Here is a 23,962-nt window from a genome sequence, read left to right on the forward strand (position 1 = left end):
TAGATTAACTAAAATATAACCATAAAAATATGAAAGTTGTTTCCAAGTGCTTATCTACAAGACAGCTGGAGTGCAATGAGCATAACTAAAGTAATTAATAAATAATGATAATAAATAATTTTCTTCCTAGTGCATATTTAGCCTTTGCATGATCTTTCATAAGAAAATTTGGTACTTCCATTTAAATGCAATATTTCTTACCCCCCAAAGCAATCTAATCTACTGTGTAGGAAGACTGGTATTTCTGTTTGACTGTTGGTTGATAGTCAAATTTATTTTAAAGTGAAATAAAAATAACTGATTGTTAGTTATTTCCAAAATCAAATCCCTCCTTATCTTTGTCCTCACACAGATGCTTACTCATGATGAGGAAGGTGCTGTATTCCTGTATTCAGTTCTGATTTCCCTTCATATTGAGCTCCACTATAGATACTCCTTTCCAAAATACTGCAAATTACATGTGTAAGTCATTGCCTGCCAGTAGAAAAAGAGAATTGGTGTCTGTCCACAAGGTGAGAGAAGCCAGGATCTTTTTTTTTTTACTACCTTGCACCTGGAGAGCATTTAGCCATTTGCAGGTAGCCTGTGTGCTTTGGAAAAGGTCGAGACAGGTTTCCAGCAGTTAAAAGTTCCCCCTCAGCTGCAGTCAGACAGCAGGTTGGACCTCTCTAGGGAAAACTCAGGAAAGGATTGCACCGTTCTCTGCTCCAGCTTCTGCTCCAAAGGAGTAATCTAATCTCGCATGTGCATGGAAACACAGTGGCTCACTCACATAATCACCCTCTACTAGAAACAAACTGTAACCAATAAGTGCCTCATCTGACAGATATGCCTTTTTCTATATGCAACTTCTTAACCTTTTGAGAGCAGACTACAGTAGTGAATAGCCCACTTTTAATACTAGTATTGTTGAAACAGTGCAGCTGTGAATGTGCACTTGAGGAAATTACTTCAGACAGTAGTATGCCCGTCTATTACTCCCTTAAATACTGAAAACCAGAAAGTGGTGAAAAAGTAGTGTTGCTAGCTGCACTCCTGTAAAACAGCAATAAGGAAGCACTGAAATACACTTGCAAATGTTTCAGAACGTGTAGATAGCGATGGATATTGGTGCAAGTGGCATGTGCACAACAAAATTAAGCCTGATTCTGCAGACTAGCCAACAGACTAGCAGAATAATGATCTGTAATTGTTTATTTCTTTATATATTTACTTGTAACAAACTGTAATTTTTTTTACTTTCTCAAGGCAATCCAAGAGGACTAATCATCCACTGGAGAAAAATTGAAAATGTAGGACTTTGTGATTTACTTTTTTGAACTGAATTATGCAGGAAACAGCAATAATGTACACCTTTAGCTGCCAGAAATATAGATGAAACCAGCAAAATCTTATTTAGTAGACACTATTTAGAATCCCCTAGCCATATGAATACAGATAAAAGCCATCCTGGTGCCAGGCTCCAGAAAAACACATTTACTGTGAGTGATACACTGCTGGTTAATTAATATACTTTTTAATTTCTTCCATCTACCTGCTACTGTCACTGTACTCTTATCTAGCATGAGCTTCAGCAAACCAGCTCACTGTTACATTCTGATTCCATCTAGAGAGTCACGTATTCAGCATTAGAGGTTAAGCAAGGGAAACAGAGACAACAAACAGGTTATTGTCAGCAAACTAATAGCCCTACAGTCCATCATCTTTTTTTTACACTGAAGTTGATTGTTGTGGTTTAACCCCAGCTGGCAACTAAGCACTATATAGGCCCTTGCTCACTCTTCTCACAGTGGGATGGGGGAGAGAATCAGAAAAGTGAGAAAACTTGTGGGTTGACATAAAGACGGTTTAGTAGGTAAAGCAAAAGCTGCGCACACAAGCAAAGCAAAACAAAGAATTCATTCACTACTTCCCATGGGCAGGCAGGTGCTCAGCCATCTCCAGGAAAGCAGGGCTCCAGCATGCATGGTTACTTGCAAAGATAAACACCATAACTCTAAATGTCTCCCTTCCTTCTTCTTTCCCCAGCTTTATATGCTGAGCATGATGTCATATGGTGTCGAATATCCCTTTGGTCAGTTGGGGTCAGCTGCCCTAGCTGTGTCACCTCCCAACTTCTTGTGCACCCCCAGCCTCCTCGCTGGTGACATGGGGTGACAAGCAGAAAAGGCCTTGACTTTGTGTAAGCACTGCTCAGCAATAATGAAAACATTGCTGTATTATCAACATTGTTTTCAGCACAAATCCAAAACATAGGCCCATACCAGCTTCTATGAATAGAGTGAACTCTATCCCAATCAAAACCAGCACACTGATGAAAAAAATTATGGTGGGCTTCAACTAGATGCCCACAGAAAGCTGTCATGCTCATATTGAAAAAGTGTTTCCTGATGTTTAGAGGGAACCTCCTGTGTTTCCATTTGTGCCCATTGCCTCTGATGGTGTCACTGGGCACCACTGAAAAAAGCCTGGGTCCATCTTCCTTATACACTCCCTTCAGGTATTTATATACATTGATGGACTGCCTCCTGAGCCTTCTCTTCTCCAGGCTGAACAGTCCCAGCTCTCTCAGCCTTTTCTCATATGTGAGGTGCTCTGGTCCCTTAATCATCTTCATGGCCCTTCACTGGACTCTCTCCATGCGTCTCCTATACTGGGGAGCCCAGAGAGAGAACTGGTGTAGCCTCACCAGTGCTGAGTAGAGCAGAAGGATAATTTACTTCAACCTTCTGGCAACAATTTTACTAATGCAGCCCAGGATACCATTTGCATTCTTTGCCACCAGGGCACATTTCTGGTTCATGTTGCACTTGGTCTCCACTAGGACCCCCAGACCCTTTTCTGCAAAGCTGCTTTCCAGCTGTGTGATCCCCAGCATTTACTGGTGCATCAGGGTTTTCCTCACCAGGTGCAGGACTTCGCATTTCCCCTTTCTGAACTTCGTGAGGTTCCTGTCAGTCCATTTCTCCAATCTATCGAGGTCCCTCTGGATGTCAGCATCGACATCCGTTTTGTGACATCTGTGAACCTACTGAGGGTACACTCTGCGCTGTCATCATCTAGATCATTAATGAAGATTTGAAGAGGATTGGAGCCAAGATTCATCCCAGGGGTACACCAGTAGTTACTATCATTCCTAAATTCCAGCTTCCATCTGCCTTCTCTTCACTCACCTTTTCCACAATTCTTTTCTGCCATCCCCTCTCCCCAGTATTTCCCAGTACTCTGGGAATCCCAAGCTATGAAAGTCCCAGAATTTCCCAGGACTATGCTGCAATGTACTACGGTACTTTTGAGTCAACTGGTATATATTGAACATCTAAGATTAAAACCACAGATGAGGATAATGAATTTCAAGGGCTCAGCATGGAGACAATAGGAGAAGCTTATTATAGTGGAGAGAGTCTAATCCAACACAGGCAATGAAGGAACAAGAAAACAGCTAGCTATGCAGAGAGGCAGCCAGATATATGAAAATATATTTGAACAGTCATACAACGAAATTATGAAAGAAGGATTTTAATGTATGTAATTCCCATTAATCCAAAGACGCTTGGTTCCTGTAAACAGAAAGCTGGGACTTAGATTTATTGTTTGTCCAGTTGTGAAAATTACCGGTGCAATTGTAAATCTTACTAGAAAGAAGATGTGAAAGTATCATGGAAGAAGGACAATAATGTATTAAAGCTCACATCTTTTAAATATACAGCAAAACTATTTATGTGCAGTCCTGTTTTACATATGCATAAGGAAACAGCAGCTCTTGCTGAATCAGAATGTCTCTTAGTAGATCTAATTCCCTGTCCATTTCCAAAGAAATGTCACTGTAAGTTTGCAGCTACCAGATGTAGATACTGCACACTGCAGAGACTGAATCAAGTGCCTTCAGGCTGTAGACTAAATGGTGGATAAAATGAGGATCAAAAATATGAGAAGGATAAGCACTTCAGAGGGTGCTCTTTTTTGTGTTTGACAAAGCTATTTTCTTTATTTTTCATTTGGATTTGGTTTTTTGGCCTGCAGGATACTTTGAAAATTTCAAAATTAAAACATTATATAAAAACTAACTGAAAAGGTCATAAGAAGCTTCAGACATTCTGAAGTGTTTTGTATTCCTGATGAATCTGCAGAGGAATTTAATAAATCCTATTCACCGTGAATTAGTTTCTTTAATCTTCACAAAAAAACCCACCCTTGAATTTCTATTTATATCTTTTCTAAATAGTATGGTATCATTTCTTCCAAAGCTTTAATGGTCAAAGCCATTCAGTTATACGTTTTCATTCCTTCACCTTTCATTGAGAAGTTAATTTCTCTTCTCCTTTCTGTATATGTTTCTAGACTTCCTACAACTGAAGGTAAAATGTCTTTAAAAATATTTTCTCCAGGCAACAAGAATTTCACTGAACAGAAATCACTAATACTGTTACAGAATATCTGAAATCACTCATTTAAAAACTAATTTTACAGTTATATCAGCAAAATGTAAATTCTAATAGTACTTCCTTTTTCACAGGGAAGTAATATTTTATCTGTATAGGGTAATGTCTCTTCCTACATATCTCAAGTCCCTAAACATCAAGTTCTGATGGGGGAACAAAGTGTCTCCCATCAAACCCAACCCAGGTTCAAGACCACCTGAGGAACCTGAACATACATAAGTACCTGGGACCTGACAAGATGCATCCCAGGGTCCTGAGAGAGTTGGCTGATGTAGTTTCCAAGCCAGTCTCCATCATATTTGAAATGTCATGGCACCCAGGTGAAGTCCCCAGTGACCGGAAAAAGGGAGAAACATCACACCCATTTTTAAAAAGGATAGAAAGGAGGGCCCTGGGAACTACTAACCAGTCAGTCTCACCTCTCTGCCTGGTAAAGTTATAGAACAGATCCGCCTGGAAGCTATGTCAATGCATATGTATGAGAGGGAAGTGATTAGAAAAATCCAACATAGCTTCCCCAAGGGAAAATTGTGCCTGACTAATCTAGTGGCCTTCTATGATGGAATGAGTGCATCAGTGGACAAGGGAAGAGCTACTGATGTCATCTGGACTTCTTCATAACATTCTTGCTGCTACATTGGAGAGATACGGGTTTGATGGATGGACTGTTAGATGGATAAGAAACTGGCTGGATGTCCATATCCAAAGAGTTACAGTCAATGGTTCAATGTCCAAGTGGAAACCATTAACGAGTGGTGATCCTCAAGGGTCCATATTGACATAGACAGTGGGATTTAGTGCACCCTCAGCAAGTTTGCATGTGACGTCAAACTGAGTGCTGCAGCTGATAGCTTGAGGGAAGGGATGCCATCCAGAGGGACCTGGACAGGTTGGAGGAGTGGGCCCATGTGAACCTCATAAAGCTCAACAAGGCCAGGTGCAAGGTTTTGCACCTGAGTCAGAGCAATCCCCAACATCAGTACAGACTGGGTGATGAAGGGATTGAGAATAACCCTGCAGAGAAGGACTTGGGGGTACTGGTGGACAAAAAATTGGACATGAGCTGGCAATGTGCACTTGCAGCACAGAAAACCAATTGTGTCCTGGGCTGCATAAAAAGAAGTGTGGCCAGCAGGTCGAGGGAGGTGATCCTCCCCCTCAACTCCGCTCTGGTGAGACACCACCTGGAGCACTGCATCCAGCTCTGGGGTCCCCAACACAAGACAGACACTGACCTGTTAGAGGGCATCTAGAGGAGGGCCATGGATGTGATCACAGGACTGGAATACCTTTTCTATGAAGAAAGGCTGAGAGAGTTGGGATTGTTCAGCCTGAAGAAGAGAAAGTTCCGGGGACACCTCATTGCTGCCTTTCAATATATAAAAGGGGCTTATAAGAATGAGAGAGAAAGACTTTTTGTGAACACTTTTAAAGACAGGCCAAGGGGGCAAGGGGAAATGGTTTGAAACTGAAAGAGGGTAGATTTATATTGGCTGGCAGGCAGAAATTCTTTATGATGAGGGGGGTAAGACACTGGACCAGGTTGTCCAGAGAAGTTGTTGATGCCCCATCATTGTAAATGTTCAAGGTCAGGTTGGATGGGGCTCTGAGCAACTTGATCTAGTGAAAGATGTCTCTGTCCATGGCAGGTGGGTTGGACTAGCTGATCTTTAAGGTTCCCTTCCAACCCAAACCATGCTATGGTTCTATGATTCTGTGATTGTCCAATGGATTGTTTACTCCATACAGAATATCAACTTGTTCTAAAGGTTAAAGACACTGAGCTTCACTTGTTGTTATATTATATCTTGTGGCTGGATTAATACCATGAGAAGTGGGTGTTAAATGATATTAAAGTGATAGCTTTACTCACCATTTTTCCTTTCTTGACACTTACATAAATGACTGCATAAGATCCAAGAGAGTGTAAAGTTGCATGGGTTTTTTTTGTTTGACTTGTTAACCTACAGGCAAATGTAGAGCATGTCTAGCCTGTACAATGAACCCCTTTGTTAGCTCATACCTGAGCTAATTCTAAGAAAGATAGCATGTCTGCATAAATCAGCACTCAGCTATGTTGGGGTTGATCCTATGTGCAGTATACACTTTCATTAGAACTAATTACTCTTGGCACAGCATCATGCTGATGCAGCTGTGCAGCTTCCAGAGCTAGTTCGTTTGGCACTTAGCTCAGGGATCACTGCAGTCTTGGGCATAGATGTACGCTGTCATTTGGTCAAACGAGTGAAGCTTTCACTCATTAGTTCAAATGGCCATTTCATTTGGGAATTAGATAAATGATTAAATCTTCTAGTTGCTTAGTCCAATTATTGTAAATGTGGTCGTGATTTTTGACAACTACCTGATTGTTAACAGACAGCCAAGCTACAGAGTAATTCCTGCATTGCAGTCAAGCAACTTTGATCAACATTTTGTCTCTGAGATGTTATTATGGTGGCTTTAATTTTTAGTTGCATCCCTTGAGAAGTGGCCTCCTCAAAGCAGTTCCCATGTTCCAATATGGCACTTCAGGGTAGCATCTGTAGCCCTTTCCACATATTTTCAGCAGCCAGGAACAGCCTGTCAATGCTGTTTCAATGTCAGCATTGGCATGGCCCCTTCTCACTCCTGCACAAATGAGGGCAGCAGGGCAGGTAATTCAGAGATGACTTTGTAAATCTATCTTTTAACTCAGTTGTCAGAGTATAAGTGGGAAAGGTGGACAAGATACTTTCAAATGCTAGAAAGCTCTATTTTCTATCCAGAGACCACTAAAGTCAATGAGAAGGATCCCAGTGACTACAGATATCAGACTTGATCTTGACCCTGGTGATGGATCCCATTTAAAGATACATAAACCACTAGCTCTAGATACATTTGGCATTTCTATATGTTGATTAAGTTGTTGTTTATTTTCAATCATTTCACTGAATTATGTCTACTGGTTTAGTCAGTGAGACCTTCATCAGAGCTGTATTTACAAACAAACTGTCCAAGAAGTTTGGCAGATGTTGCCCTTACAGAAATAGAATATTTTCAAGCTGTTGTTTTTATGGAACAAGCAAGCAAAGTGGAGGGGGTAAATATCTGTCTGGCAGGTTTTAGTCTACAGTTTATGGCTTATTGCTGTATACTGTTTTACAGCCAAGCAAGTGAGTTCTGATTCTAGCTGTAATAAGGCATTTATGTTCTAAGAATGGGATTTCAAAAGGATCCTAAAGACATTAGATACTATTCCTTTTGATGTAAGTCAGCTAAAACATCAGTGAATCCCACTGAAGGGTATAAAAATACATCAGGGGAGGTAAGAGACATAAAGTACAAGGAAGGAGATTAAAGTATGTGTTTCAGAGAAAGGATAATGGGAGAGAAAGAGAGAGGTAGAGAGATGGGAATACAAAACTGTTAGGAGGGTTGTAATACCTCCTCCTTTTCTTTCACAGCTGTTGTATCTTGAGAACCTCCGCCTACTGAGCATCGTGTGAGCACCCACCGTCTGTCAGAGTCTCTTTCTTTGCTGGCAGCCTCATTATAGCTAGAGATCCTAGCCTGAACTTTATCAACAAGGATCAAACTAGGAAAATAGCAAAAAAAGGAGACTTGACACACAAGGAGTTCTAGGAATATGGGAGACCTAGCTGTTCATAGATCTTGAATGCCAGAAAAGTCTATCATCACATTTAGCCTGATCTTCTGCACAGAAAAGGACATAGAAATGTGTGCAACTTCCTGTGAAGTTGAGCCTCAGAACTTGTGTTTAACTAAAGCATATCTACCAGAAAGCCTTGAAAAGGAAGGACCCAAGGAATGCAGAATCCCACAGACAATGCAGTCATAGAATCACAGAATACCAAGTTGGAAGGGACCTCAAAGATCATCTGGTCCAACCTTTCTTGGCAAAAGCACAGTCTAGACAAAGATGGCCCAGCACTCTCTCCAGCCGATTCTTAAAAGTGTCCAGTGTTGGGGAATTCACCACTTCCCTAGGGAGGTTATTCCAATGTCTGATTGTTCTCATTGTGAAAAACGTTCCTCTTGTGTCCAGCCAGAATGTCCTCAGGAGTAACTTATACCCATTACCACTCATCTTTTCCATCTTCTTTGTAGCCACTCTTTAAATACTGGAGCATGGTGATAAGGTCTCACCTAAGTCCTCTTTTCTCAAGGCTGAACAAACTCAGTTCTTTCAGGCTTTCTTCAAATGGCAGGCTTCCCAGTCTTTTGATCATCTTTGTGGCCCTTCTCTAGACCCTCTCCAGCCTGTCCATGTCTTTTTTGTATAGTGGGGACCAGAACTGTACACAGTATGCTAGGTGTGGCCTGACAAGCACGGAGTAGAGTGAGATAATGACTTCTTTATCTCTGCTGCTGATGCCTTTGTTGATGCAACCCAGCATTGTGTTGGCTTTCTTTGCCACAGCAGCACACTATTCACTCATACTGAGCTCGTTGTCCACCAGGACCCCCAGGTCCCTTTCCACAGAGATGCTCCACAGCCGGGTAGATCCCAGCCTGCACTGCACTCCTCGATTATGTTTTCCCAGGTGCAAAACCTTACTTTGTTGAACTTCATAAGGTTCTTGTTAGCCCACTCTTCCAGCCTATCCAGATCTTCCTGCAGGGTGGCTCAGTCATGCCCCTTCCTTTTTATGGGCAAATGCTTCATAGATTTAAGATGAGGAAATGGCGGGATCTGAATAGAGCTAAGAAACAAGAACACAGAACTAAGACTGAAAAGGGCATTTTGTTTGCCAAAGTTGCACTTCTATGTTCTGAACAGATGGCTGACAATGACCTGAGACACCAGAAAATTGAATCAATGAAAGAAACAAGTTCAGATTTAATTATATGTAATTGCACAAGGCACAGAAAGGGTAAAATTGAGCCACAAGCCTCAGTTTATTGAGTGCATGTATGTGTCAGGAGCACATAAAAAATTCACTCTTGTTCAATTTTATGAAGTTTCCAACACAAAAGCTTGTATTGAATGAATAAACTAAAACCCACATTTATTTTTTTTTATTTCATAATCAAGCAATTTAGAGATTTGTTCAATGTCTGATCCTCATTCTCATTTCTTGCTTGAGTTTTATGGTATTTGGTAGAATAGAAAATCAAACAATCATTAGGAAAACTCACTTCATGAGCTACAAAGTGACTGACCAGTAGAAATCCCTAGGACCTGTGCAGCTCTTTTTCTACTTGTTTCTGAAAAAATCCTGCTATTTTTCAGTTGGTCACTGTGAATAAATAGTCACATGTGTACATGTTTGTTAGATATCTTTTAATCATCCCCTTCAAAAGTTTGACGGAATAATACCACTGTCATGTCAACTGAGGATGTATTCGAATCAAAGATGCCATATTATGTGTTGTGGTTTAACCCCAGCTGGCAACTAAGCATCACACAGTTGCTTGCTCACCCTCCCCACCTTGCAGTGGGATGGGGAAGAGAATCAGAATGGCAAAAGAAAGAAAACTCATGGGTTGAGGTAAGAACAGTTTAATATTTGAAATAAAATAAAATACAATAATAATAGTAGTAATGATAGTAATGATAATAAAAAATGTAGTGAAAAGGAAAACAACAGCAACAAAAAAAAAAAGGAGCAAAACCCAGGAAAAACGACTGATAAAACTGCTCACTACCCACCAACACCGAGCCCATCCCCAGCAGCGATAGCTGCCCCTTGGCGAATTGCCCCAGTTTATATACTGAGCATGACATCATATGGTATGGAATATCCCTTTGGCCAATTTGGGTCAGCTGTCCTGGCTGTGCTCCCTCACAGCTTCTTGTGCACTTGGTGGAGCAGGGGGAACCTGAAAAGTCCTGGACTAGTGTAAGCAATACTTAGCAACAACTAAAACATCAGGGTGTTATCAACATTCTTATCATACTAAATCCAAAATACAGCACTATACCAGCTACTGGAAAGAAATTAACTCTATCCCAGCGCAAACCAGGACACCAAGAAAGGTTTGGATATGTAGACATAGAGAGATTGAAAAGTAAACCATACTTAGGAAAAAAACCTAATTATTTGCTAGTCTTCTACATAACTAGTTACACTGAACTTCTGAACAAATTTGATGTTGTACTGAGTCTGTCTGAGTTGGAGTTAACACAGCAGCCTATGTGGTTCTGTACTTTGGATTTGAGCATAAAACAGTGTTGATACCACACCAGCATTTTGGCTATTGCTGAGCAGTGCTTGCACAGTGTCAAAGCTTTCTCTCTTTCCCACTTCTCCCCCAGTCAGTAGGCTGAGGGTAGCAAAGAAGTTGGAAAGGGACACAGCCAGGCCAGTCGACCATTGACCAAAGTGATACACCATGCTGTGCAACACCATGCTCAGCAGTAAAGCTGGGGTAGAGGGAAAAGGAGGACCAGGGGTGTGCTCAAAGCCCCATCCAACCTGACCTCGAACACTTCATTCCTGCCTTGAGATTCAGGGACTCAGGATATGTTGGAAGAGTGATTGCCAGTGAAAACTGAGACAAAAAAGTTGTTGAGTGCCTCAGCTTTCTCCATGTCAGTTGTCACCAGATCCCCTGGCTCATTTATTGGCAGGGGTGCAATTTCTTTTGTCTTCCTTTTCTGATTAATGTGTCTGTTATCAGATGTTCATCCATTTCTGTTAAGGTACAAGTACCAATTATTTTACCTAGACATGCCCCAGGTTGGAGAATATACTTAATCTGTAGACTCAGAAATTCATTCCAATGGAAACTGAGAATGAAGAGTCGGAACTAGCAACAGAACTTGCATGTGAGACATGCATGTAAGTCGTGCAGCCCCTGCCCATCTGCAAAGCTCTTTTCATTGACATAGTTCATGTTTTTTCAGTCCATCAGTCTAGCAAATAAGTTTCCTCTGCTTTTGTTTATGACAGTCATGTTTTTAGTTTGCTTGAGGATGGAGCAGGACAGCCCATAGATGCTGTACTGCCTTCTCTAACTTTCAGCATGTCAGCACTGAAAATGGACTTTGATGAGAAGAATTTTCTGGAATATTTTTCCTTCCCTAACTTTAAGATTAAATATAAAAGTATAATATGAATTTATACAAATGGTACTCTTACTTTTATGTTGGAGTGAATGATTTTCTCCAATAAGTACAAATTTCATTGTAAGTCTGTGATACAGATTTCAGTTTAAAGCCATGCATAAAGACAGACTACGCAGGCACAGAACTTGCACTTGAAATACCTCTATTTGCCAATCCTCTACACTTTCTCTTTTAAAGGAAGAATAATCTTCCTCTAGAATAAGGAAGGATAGATTTAGATTTACAAAGGAAGAATAAACTTCCTTTAAAAAATTAGAGATGCTTCCATCCAGAAAACCAAGAGCTTGCAAACAAAGAAGCATTCTTGCAGAGGTTTTCAAAATCCTGGATGGGGTTGTACTCAAGGTACCCAGGAGCAATATCAACAGTGCCATCAATTGCCTCAGAACAAAATGAAAAGTCTGCTAAGGGGTTCTCATTTTACAGCCTTGCAGACAAATGACTTTGGGGAAGCAATTCAAGCCTGACAGTGAAGAGACCTGAGGCAGTTCTTCAAAGCAAAAAGTAAAGGAAAATTACACACACACCCTTGAAAATAGACTTGAACACAACACACAACTTAAGTACTGGAGACATTTTACTCTAATTCCTAATTCGCCTAAGCTTATTGTCAGAACCACTGAAGTTATAAGATGTAATAACATTAAAATGAAACATCTTTATTTCTTTAATAGCAAGCTTTGGCTCATACAGATTTTCTGTCTTGTAAAGTGCAAAAGGCCAAACAGACTAAATTCATGGTTTATTAAAGGCAGTTCATTCAAGAAATGAAATTATTTTATTCAGCAGAGAACAGAGAGTACAACAGCAATAAAATATGCTTTTAATTTTTTCTTTTAGAAATAGCCAATTTTGCAGAAAAAAATCAAAGGTGTCAATTATATAATAAATTTGGTTTGAAAGAACATTCTCTGCAAAAAGTTTATTCCTATCCTTCGGTTTTCATAAAAATGCATTTAATTCAGTCTGTCATAACCTTGTGAAAATCTATTAGGCCATGTAGAAAAATACTTCCTGCTATTTATCAGTATTGTTAGTAATAATGATCATGGAGTGGGGCTTCTACCACAATTTAATAGCCTTGCTGAGTAAGATTTTTATAAGACTGTTTTATTAATTCAACCAAACAAGAAACCAGAGCTATACTGGAACACTGTGACCACAATTGGGCACCTGAAATTTTTCAGAAGAATTAAGGGCACTGTAGCTTTTTTATTTTATATGCAAGAAAAACAAATTAAATGGAACTCTTGTTTGTCTTTACTTCTGTCTGGTATCCTCCTTTGTGAATGCTATAATTTATAGTCTGTTTTCTAATAACTCTTTCATCTGGTGTTTTACCACCATAATATAACTTACAGCCCCAAATTATATAAACTAAATATCAGTCAAAATTATATTTCTTCATTCCAAAATCATCTATAACTTATTAATCACGCTTCCAGCTTAATGATATTGGTTATATAGTTTGCCAAAGATGACCTGGAGGAATGATAGTAGAGCCTAATGAACATTTGTAAAATTTCTAAACATGATTTGAATAATCCACTATAAATAGAGCTGAGAATCCATTTCTTTTTCAGCCATAAAATCTCACATAGGTCATCACCACAGCATTATTAGTTCATTGTAAAAATTAATTGTCCCTCAAAAGAAAAAAAAATATAGACTTCTTCTGCACCACTTTCTTCATCAAAATGCATATTTCCCTAAAAAAAACAAACTATGGAAACTGGAAAGCTGCAGAAATAAAAAAATTAATGCCATTGTTTCAGGGTCTGTTGATATTTTTTTTCTAAAGGCTAGTGAACAGGTTTTTCCAATATTATTGAAATTATTAGTGGAAATAAAAAATCCTGTTCAAGGACATAATTTATTCTGGCTAAATTTTACAAGCCAAATTGATTTGATTTCCATCATATACTACAGAAACTTTTCACCAATGCTTCCTTGGAAATACTTTAACTCCTACTCAGATTAGAAGGAACTGAATAGGCTTATAAATTCTGAAAGGTGGCTGCGCAGTGCGTATTTCTAGTAAATATGACTCCTTTCTGTCTAGGAAGTATAAGTGAATTTGTGTACAACATAAGATAGGTTTTCCTTTTACTTGGTGTTTCAGCTGCTACGGAGGTTTCTTTTTCATTTGATGTTGGAAATGGGCCTGTGGAAATTGTCATTAGATCTCCCAACCAGCTCAATGATGACCAGTGGCATCGAGTCAATGCTGAGAGGAATGTCAAACAGGCCAGCCTGCAGGTAGACCAGTTACCCCTGGAGGTCCGGAAAGCACCAACAGAAGGACACACGCGGCTGGAATTGTACAGCCAGCTCTATGTTGGTAAGATACAGAGTGGGCTTTGCTCTCACATGCTGAACAATCTTTACCTCATGTCTTGCCAGCAGTAGTTGGTTTAATGTGGGAAGTTGCACTCCTGAAGTACTTGCATGACAGCACAGGGTGGCGGGGGGAAAAAAAAAAAAAGAAGAAAAGACAAGCGTGTCCATAATCAGAGAAATAAGAAGATCAACTAAGAGAAAACCATTCTGTGCTGAACCTGTCATTTTTGTCTTTCCCCACATGCGGCTCCTGGCTGAAAGTGCCCCAAGCAGGCAGTAGTGCCAAACTTCTTTTTTGCCAAGTGTGTCTCTCACGGACGAACACTTATTCACCACAGAGGTGAAAAATTCTGCATAGGTCTTTCCAGGACTGCATGTGCCTGCAGTGCCCATCCTAGCCTCAGCAGCACTTTCAGTCTCTTTAGGTTTGATCATTGCCCATGCTTTTGCTTTCACAGCTCTCACTGCAGTCTTTTCCTGTTAGTCCCATGGGCGAACAGCCCATTTGATGTAGGAAAGCATCTCACACTGTTACACAAATGCATTCCCTGGAACCACGTTAGTCCAGCTGCTTTCTGGAGCTGCTGGTCTCTGCTACATTTTGGGCAGGCTATTCCAGCAGCACTTGCATTTCTCTAACTGCTAGCCCCAGGGCTGTGAAGTACAGATACGCCAAGTGCCATTAGCTGGAATCAGAACTGCATGAGATGTTGGGCAAAGAAGCACTTTCCTACCTCTCTAGATATCTGTTAACAGGAGAAGAGGAAAGGGAGAAGGAAAAAAAGACATTAGTTCATTTTTTTCCCCATGTTAGTCAGGGTTCAACAGCAGAAATTAATTAAAATCATGTTTAAAGCCTTCCCTGCCTTAGTAAAGAGCCCAGTGTCACTGCAAAGTGTGTATAATGCATCACCAGATGTGCAGTCATTATTTACAAGCTCAGATTCTCCTTTATTGCTGTGATCCCAATAAAAGGCAGTTTCAAAATAAGCTGAAATGTGAAGTTTGTTTAAAAGAGGGAGCCTTAACCTTTTAAAAGAAATAACGATTCTTTTGCTGAAAACAGGAAGAGCTGGATTTTTTTCCAGCCTGAATTCTTGGGGAGTTGTTAATAATGATGATTTTTATTGGTAGTTTTGAATTAACTGTAACACCAGCAATGTTTTGAAATACGTAGTACCTTTATTGCCAAAAACTGAATGTCCAAAACTGCACCAGATTTTCCTTCTTTGTGAATCATATCCATTTCATGTAACTTGGTGATTGGAGAATACAACTCAAAGAACAGATTTAAATTCTTACCCAGAGTCAGACAGCGAATCAGTTTGAGTTGGAGTGTCCCAAACGAACACCCTGAACATCGGGGCCTGGAAAGTAATACCAAAAAAGAATTGTTTTGGTGCCTCTTGTTCTACTTTCTGTAGAATAAATATCTATTTCTTGGGCCAGCAAGAGAGCTTGAGGGATGATGACTTCATGTCCTAGGGACTAGGGCAGTCACCATGAGGGGAAAGAAGGGAATTAGATGAATTGAGGGTTTTTTTTGTCACTGCAGTGTATACAAGTTTACATAGAATGGAACCACACCAGAATACCCTCTGGCCTCTACACTTGGCAGAGACCAAGCATTGTCTCCTCTTATTCCCAATCATCCAGTTACCAGCAGTTGATTTGAAGCAGCCCTCTCTGGTTTGTATTTAGTCCTCTTCCCCACTCAGGTAAATATCAGCCTCTGTGCTCTGTGGTGATGAGCGTTCAGATCTCCTCAGGGACTCTTCAGCACCTGCGGCACTGCAGTAATCAAAGAGATGAGAGGATGAGGAGAAAGGATGACAGCCTCTCATTGTTATTTGCTTGCATGTTTTAGGAGGGATTTTTGTTTCTGATCTAGCCCCAGACAAGACTTCCCTAGCTGAAATCACATTTTTCAGGAAGTGTTTACTAGGGGGAAAAAAGGAACAGTTCTTATTGACTGCTAAGAAAAGCCATCTCAACCCAGATTTTCAAATGTAGCTCTTCAGTGTTACATCCTTCAGACTATACTCAGGCAACTAAACAATATACCCAGTGTTGCTTGGAAATTAACATCTGTATTTCCTATTGCAACTGAGAGTGGGGATTTAAATCTTTTTTTCCCCATCATGGCTTTGAAAAATGTAACTCTGCATAACATGTAATGGCATTATTAGCATCCTTCATCACTAATCATGGAGAGTAAGGCTATACCTTAGCAGTCAAGTCAAGCTTGTTTCTTCCACTGTTACCTCTCAAAATCCTGAAGTTGAAATGAAATCAAGTCTTACAGTAGAGGGCTAGAACATCTAATGTCTAATCAGTGTAGAGCAAACACACCTACTATTTATGCTTACTTATGGTATGGTATCAAAAGGTTAGGTTTCATTGATTTCATTGTCATTAGGACAAGGCGATTCCTTGCCTTTACAAAAAAGTTACCTATTTCCAGCTGCTGTCACAAGCTTAGCAGGATATTTCACATAAAGCAACAACAATAAAATCTGTTCGGTGTTATCTCACAGTTTTACATTCCCCCTCAGGTGCTGCAGGAGGCCAGCGAGGCTTCCTAGGTTGCATTCGTTCATTAAGAATGAATGGGGTGACGCTGGACCTGGAAGAGAGAGCGAAAGTCACACCAGGGGTGAAGCCTGGCTGCTCTGGCCATTGCACAAGCTATGGGATGTACTGCGCAAATGGCGGTAAATGTGTCGAGAAATACAACGGCTACTCCTGTGACTGCTCCAAAACTGCCTATGATGGACCATTTTGCATTAAAGGTAAGAGCTTTAGTGCAGGAGGCAGAGTATGGGAGAACTATCTGCCTGAGAAAAAACACAATAGAATCAATGCTTCACTTTTATTGATTAAACAAGTAAATTCTGTTTAATACTTCTTACAAACAAGTCAAATTATACACCCAGGATTTAAATGTGGTGATTTAAAACCACATCTCTCATTACTACGAATATATGGTGCCTATTTAATTCAAATAACAGCAGGTCTGGCAGACTATTCTGTAGTCTTGAGCTGTTGAACAATAAATTCCTACTAGCACAATGTCATGGTTATTTCCATAGAAAAAACATGGATTTAAACAAAAGCTACCTAGTGTTATTCAGAAACATATTTGGAGATATGTAATTGTGAGCTTTGGGTTGAATATCTTATAAATTGGGAGGACACCATTTGGATTAAAAATTTTATTCATCCATAACCAGATAAAGTCTTTTAGTAGCTGAAACTGGGTTAGAGATTGAACTTGCTAGGGTAAAGGAAGGTACAGAGCTCCCACATCTATGTCAGTCCTTTGGAAATGCCTGAGGTTATGTTCTGAATTTTCAAAATCAATGCTTGTAAGAGACAAATTTACTATGGACACACATGCCTGCATAAGGAAGAAAGACAGGGGAAAGAGGGATCTTACATTTTAAAAAAAATTGAGAATGAAGATGCTAATTTATTTCCACATGCTTTTTCTTATTTTGACCAGAAATGATTGTGACAAAGTGAGTAGTAGTGGGAATATAATTTTCCAAGTGTTTGAAGAGTTTGAAGGCTTTGTGGCCATTCATTTTTCTCCCTTAAATTTCATAGGATATTCTCATTATATTCTTGAAATAGTCTTCTCAACACCTCTAAAGGTTTTGTCACATTTATCTGCGGTGTTAATATCTCTCAGCAGCTCTTTTTCACTGTTCTTTTGTTGGTACACAAAATCATCCAGTCTGTTGCTTTTCCTAATAATTTTAAAAGCTTTCTCAAAAGATATTAATTCTACAGTTTCAACCAAAAAAAGTGAAGGCTCTTCACGTCAGTATCTGTGATGTTAAAGAAACGTCCAGCCTCATAAACTGCTCTTCTGCTTTTACATTACCCACTGTACCAGGAATCCCGCAAGCAGGCTGGGTCACCAGTCACCAAATTCCCTTCATGAAGCTGTCTGGGCAGTAGGGGAAAGCGCCTGTCCTCTGACATTCTGGTTTCCAACTCCTTCTTAACTTCTCTTTTTTGTTCCAAGTCAGACTTTGAGGATTACTTTGCAAATATCCATACCCTGCTCCCTTCCAGCCACACTTAGAGGAAACCAAGTTTATAACAGAAAGAAGCGGTCTTTTTACCTAGTGCTGGGTTATGCACTGTATTTTCTCTTCACACTCTTCAGCCACCTTCATTTATATCTACATGTATCCACCTTCATTTCATTTTATCATAACAGAGCTTTGCCCCTTGCTGATGTTGCTCACACATTGGAGCACACTGCTCTAAAAGCTAAGGGATTATTTTCACATCACCGGATATTCTGATGAATCTCTAGCATGATTATTTTATAAATTCAAAAAAATATGATGTATTTCTAGTGCAGCAGAAGTGAAGCAGATCTAGGTAATGGCTTGCATGCAGGAATTTCATCATATTTCACTATGCTGTGTTGCTTCGAAGACAAACTATAAAACATATAGTTGATCACATTCAGAACTGTACATACAGTAACTCCTGAGAATGTGAGTACAGTGATTCTAGTTAATTTAGCAAATGTTTGGTCATGAGTTGAAGAATGGTAATGCATATTTAGTATTTCTGTTCACTAGCACAGTAACATTGGAGGAAACCCATTCAGGCTGGAACTGAGTCAGTCTCTTACAGATCACTGTATTGCCAAAACTCAACACACTGGCTTTTATTTGTGTTTTTCTGTTTCTCTTGTGGATAGATAAACCCCAAACTTCTGCCAAAAGTAGCTCTAAGCTAAAGTGTATTGTTTTTCCTGGATGTGGAGATAATAGAATAAAAAATACCATTAGGGAAATAATTGAACACCTAGCATGGACAAACCCTGGGTTTGGCTGGCCTATAAGCACTGTCATAACAACAGCAGTAATATTATACTACAGTATACTATAATATTCTCCTTATCAGCCTCCCAGTCCAGCCAAAGGCCCCGAGCTCTGACAGTGATACTTTGGGCACTCAGTAAAACTTGCTGTAAGCTACTGCTGCTGGACAGCACTGAGTCGTGGAAAGATTATCATGCTAGTGTGGGGACCTCTGTACCACGTGGTGGTCTGCCATTTAACATCAGGTCTCTGCTTTAAATATCAAAACTATTCCAGGCTAAAAATATCTCTTTAAATCTTTAAGAACTTATGTATGAAATGCAAATTACCGATTTCTTATCTGTTAGTGCTGAAAACTGATCTACTCATCTAGAATACACCCAAGTATGACTCAGTGTGGGTGACTTCATGGGGCTTCTCTGTAGAAACAACAGTGTGGCACTGGGATAAAGTTAGAGGATAAATTAAACAAAATAGACTGGATTCGGGGCATCCTGTGATCAAAATAATTGTAAAACCTCTGTAGCATACAGTGTTGATAATGAGAACCTTAAAACAGTTCATTTTCAGTCCATTAAATTTTACATTGTAAATTTAACTTGCATTAAGCCTTTTAAATCAAGTAAAACACTGGAACATCTTGTGCATGCTGTCAGACTCCCTAGACTTGTGAAAGAAGGGGATCCTACATTTTCTTTCTAATAACACCTCCTGGAATCTTGTACGATGTCCTCTTGGTCCATGAGACAAGACTGGATATATTTTCTAGATATAAACAGTACTAATGACAGCAAAATAAATACTGGCAAAACAGCCAAGTGTATTTTAGTTTGAAAAAATATTTTTAAAAATTATTAAAATTATAAAATTTGTTGGAAAGTAACAGGGTATCTTTCCCTGTTTTCCCTGTAAAATAAAAATGTCACCTAAATTATATTTATTAGATATGGACAAAAACATCGCAGTTCTGATATTTCAATTAATTTTTCATTAACACTTTGACACTTTCCCCTCTCCAGAAGCACTGAAATGTCTGTGAACAGGTTCTTAAAGACTGTGTTCCCTGTTTTCAACCAATTCCATTCTTTATAGCAAGGACATAGTTGAATATTGTTCTGTCACTTGTGGTTTTCTAACCTGCATGCAGTATGCAGTTGGATGCTGTCATGTTGGGTGAGTCTAATAGGAGGCAAGCAAGAATATTTTCCTTTGCTACCTTCACTAGGAATTCACATCAGCTGCCAGGAAGTAACAAGGTTAGTGCTTTGCATGATAAACGAGGACCAGGTTTTGTTATTTTACTCCTCTGAGTAAATCTTCCAGGCCAAGTAACACTGTTGATTTGATAATCAATAGTGCCTGACTTTTTAAGTCATCACATTCAAAACAACACAAGATATAACCAGAAAAATATGCTACTCAGCAGGAGTGAAAGGTGGCATAATATAATTACTTTCAATATACCACAGTCATCTCTTTCCATTGATTTTAATTTGCCACAGGAAGCTTTTCTTATCCAAAAATTTTACTTTGATATTCAAGTCACTTCCCCATGGTAAACTTTTCAGGGTTGGTTACATACTGAAACTGCTAGCAGACAAAGTGATAGGAAAAATCAAAGAAAAAACAACATCATTACTATAAGGAATTCACCATACAATGGTTGATAAACACATCTCAATAAAAAAAGGCCTCGCATATTGTGGATTCTTTTGCTGATGAAATCCATCTTCAGAGCCACTGACTGATGACTGACAAGAAATTGCATTGTCTCCAGCCTTATTAGCAGCAGATCACAATGTGATTGATGTGGTAGTGGCCTGGAAGTTATGCTATTTTTCTACAAGGACTAAAAAAGTGCAAAAATGTAGTCTGACATCTATTTTAACTTTATTTTTATTTTGTATTTGGGGCATATGCAATTGGCTTCACTTCTTTCATTGCTCAGAGAAATTGTTCTGAGGAATAGCTGCAGTGTTTCTGCAGTCCTACGGATTGCTTTCTGACCTTTCCCTGTCCTTTGCTTAAGCATAAATTCTCTTTTTTTTTCTCCCACAGCTGTCCTATCATCATAAAAGCATTTCTGAGAAAACAATTAAATTTTGTTCCTTTAAAAAACAAACATTTTCCTTCCTTTAAACAAAAAGAATGAAGGTCAAATGCTGAAATCGTTATGCAGAGCATGTGGCAGTGCTGTGTTGCGGGGGATCCCCCAGGGAGAAAACATTCCTCCTTCAGGTATTAAAGCGCTGTGGATCAACAGTAGGAGAAGAAATTTCCCATCACCGAGAGAGTGTGTCCAAAAAAATAATTAAATAGCTGGTGCTGTCGCTCATGTGCCTTCAGATGTGCTGGAAGGGTAAATTCAAAGCTTCCCAGTTTCTATGCAGTTACTGAATTTGCATCAACGAACACCAAGGAGATGAGCACAGTGGATACATTTTTTTCTTTCTTTCAAGTAAAGCTCAGATTCACAGTATGAATTATTGCAATCCTTATGCCAATGCCTGAACTGAACTCCTTCATATTTGTTTTTGTATTTGCGTGAACCCTGAAATCCCTTACAGTAGAATTGTCATGGTTAGATTTCCTTCTGTTCTTGCTCCCTTCTCTGCCTCGAAGAGAAAAATCAGCTTTTTACTAGGCTGAGTGGATACAAAAAAGGCATACCAGATCTGGTGCTAAAGCATGTGGGTGTAGCAGCTCTGCAACCTTCCACAGACTCTTTGACACTTGAGCATCTCCAAATTTTGCCCTGGTTATACCCATTCAATTCCTTTGATTTTGCTGGTTGCAAAAACATTACACTGCTTTGCTGTAAGTAATGGGAAGGTGATTGTTCAAGTGGTTTAAGGTAACTAACTTCTTAGTTTTCACTGCTCGTAATCCTAGAACCTGGAAAATCAAGGCAACATTCCCTCCCACCCCTCAGAAAATTCTGCCATACACAACATGATTGTGATCAGTTAGCCAGAAGTTATATCAGAAATTTCCCTTGGGTTGGGAATGTTGGGCTCCCAGTCTGGTAAGTCTGAATGCTGCAGTCAGTTTTTTCTACTTGTAGATCAGCCTTCAGGACCTGGATCTTAGCTTCTATTGAGTGAATATATATACTCACAAAAAATATATATTCTGTAAAGCTGTTCCATTCTGCTGTCCTGTCAATACTGCCTTATGAAACACGCACAGTTGTGCTCTAGTGCTTTGAAAATTGCAATTCACTTAAGTTGCAAGAATCCTTTTATTGATAAAAAAAATGGGTTTTCTTCTTTTTAAGAAAAAAAAAAAATTCTCTATACTACTTACATTTCCCAAAAAGATATCAACCTGATTATAAACTGAACTTGCCAGCCCACTTACCATCCATAATAAACTACATATAAAATGCAAAAAAGTTCTGGCTCACAAAATGTGATAAACTTTCAATTTCTTTGTGAAGTAACTGTAATAGGCCTGATCTAGTGCCATTTCCCACTGAATGCAAATTTTCTTATGAAAGATGAGTAGAGCAGCTTCAGCAACATTGCTGGCTGATGCATGCCTGCACGAAGGCAACTGAGAGATTTGAGGTTCTCGCACCAGACAACTGTGTGCAATATTTATATACCTGCATGCTATTGGAGAAGTATTGGCACCTCACAAGCTGATAAGGTATTTATCCTTACAATAGTTCTGTGATGGGAGAAGATGTTTTTATTATGGTAATGCAGAAAGCGAACGAGATAACGAGGGAAGCAAGGAACTGCTCACTTTTAGAGTGGATACCTGTGGTACATGAAGGAATTGAAACCAGATCTCACCTATCAAAGTTGTCACTCTGAATACTGTGCAATCATCAAATGGCAGTCTCTAATATTTCTCAAATGGTTCTTGCAAAGCTGCAAGTCTTCTCGGAGGTTAATGAAAGAGCGCCTGCAAAGACTCCCCAGCAGGATTTCATGAAACCTGGTCTGTCGTATATTTGACAATACACTTTTCTTCATCCATCCTGTTTTATTTGATGGGGGGTTTCTAACCATTATGGATATTTCCATTAGAAAAGGAACTGGCTTTTAATGTAGATTCAGCAGAGCATATACAGTACAGGTCACCATTCCCTTATTCTGAGCCTGCTGTCCTAGACATCAGTTCAAACAGCTGTAGCTGTAGAAAGATCTGTAGTAATTTCACATCAGTGCAGAATGAACCACAACTGTGATTTTCCTGCCATTTTTAGACTTTCTTTGGCATGTGCACTTCTGTCCTCGCTCATGAACTGGCAGGGCTTGTTGAGAGGGCTTTAAACTAGGCCTGAAGGGGGGAGGGGGTATAAACAGGCTCACTAGAAAGGAGCCTGGGGGTGTCACCCCATTGCTGGGGGTGAAACCGATAGCCCAGCTCAAGTGCATCTACACTAATGCACGCAGCATGGGCAACAAACGGGAGGAGCTGGAAGCCATTGTACAGCAGGATGGCTATGATGTAGTTGCCATCACAGAAACGTGGTGGGATGCATCTCATGACTGGAATGCTGCGATGGATGGCTACAGACTTTTCAGAAGGGACAGGCAAGGAAAGAAGGGTGGTGGGGTGGCTCTGTATGTTAGGGAGTGTTTTGACTGTATAGAGCTAGATGCTTGTGGTGAGGCCGAATGCTTATGGGTAAGGATGAGGGGGGAGGCCAACAGAAAAGATATCCTGTTGGGAGTCTGCTACGGACCACCCGACCAGGATGAGGACATTGACGAAGTATTCTACAAGCGGCTGGCAGAGGTATCTCAGTCGCGAGCTCTTGTTCTCATGGGGGACTTCAACTTCCCAGACATCTGCTGGAAATACAACTCGGCAGAAAGGAAACAGTCCAGAAGGTTCCTGCAGTGTGTGGAAGATAACTTCCTGACACAGCTGGTAAGTGAGCCTACCAGGGGAGGTGCCCTGCTTGACCTCCTGTTCACTAACAGAGAAGGACTGGTGGGAGAGGTGGTGGTCGGTGGTTGTCTTGGCCTTAGTGATCACGAAATGGTAGAGTTTTCGATTTTTGGTGAGGTAAGGAAAGGGGTCAGCAACACCGCCACCATGGACTTCCGGAGGGCAGACTTTGACCTGCTCAGAACGCTGGTTGGGAGAGTCCCTTGGGAGATAGTCCTGAAGGGCAAAGGGGTCCAAGAAGGCTGGGTGTTGTTCAAGGAAGAAGTCTTAAAGGCACAGGAGCAGGCTGTCCCCATGTGCCGTAAGACAAATCGGCGGGGAAGACGACCGGCCTGGCTGGACAGAGCCCT

At 40.1% G+C, this 23,962-nt stretch overlaps 1 protein-coding gene across 1 annotated transcript in view; it reads left to right on the forward strand.

Moving 5' to 3' along the window:
* Nucleotides 1-23,962, forward strand: part of CNTNAP2 (contactin associated protein 2) — a gene marked incomplete at its 5' end in the record, with an annotated part of 206,777 nt that overhangs the window by 94,113 nt on the left and 88,702 nt on the right. Inside the window, 2 exons of the mRNA XM_009643874.1 lie at nt 13,637-13,855; nt 16,410-16,646. Of these exons, the coding sequence (XP_009642169.1) occupies nt 13,637-13,855; nt 16,410-16,646 (456 nt within the window). The remainder of the gene's footprint in view (nt 1-13,636; nt 13,856-16,409; nt 16,647-23,962) is intronic.

Source organism: Egretta garzetta, unplaced genomic scaffold, assembly GCF_000687185.1.
Source record: "Egretta garzetta isolate BGI_Z169 unplaced genomic scaffold, ASM68718v1 scaffold610, whole genome shotgun sequence".
Taxonomy (NCBI): Eukaryota; Metazoa; Chordata; class Aves; order Pelecaniformes; family Ardeidae; genus Egretta; species Egretta garzetta.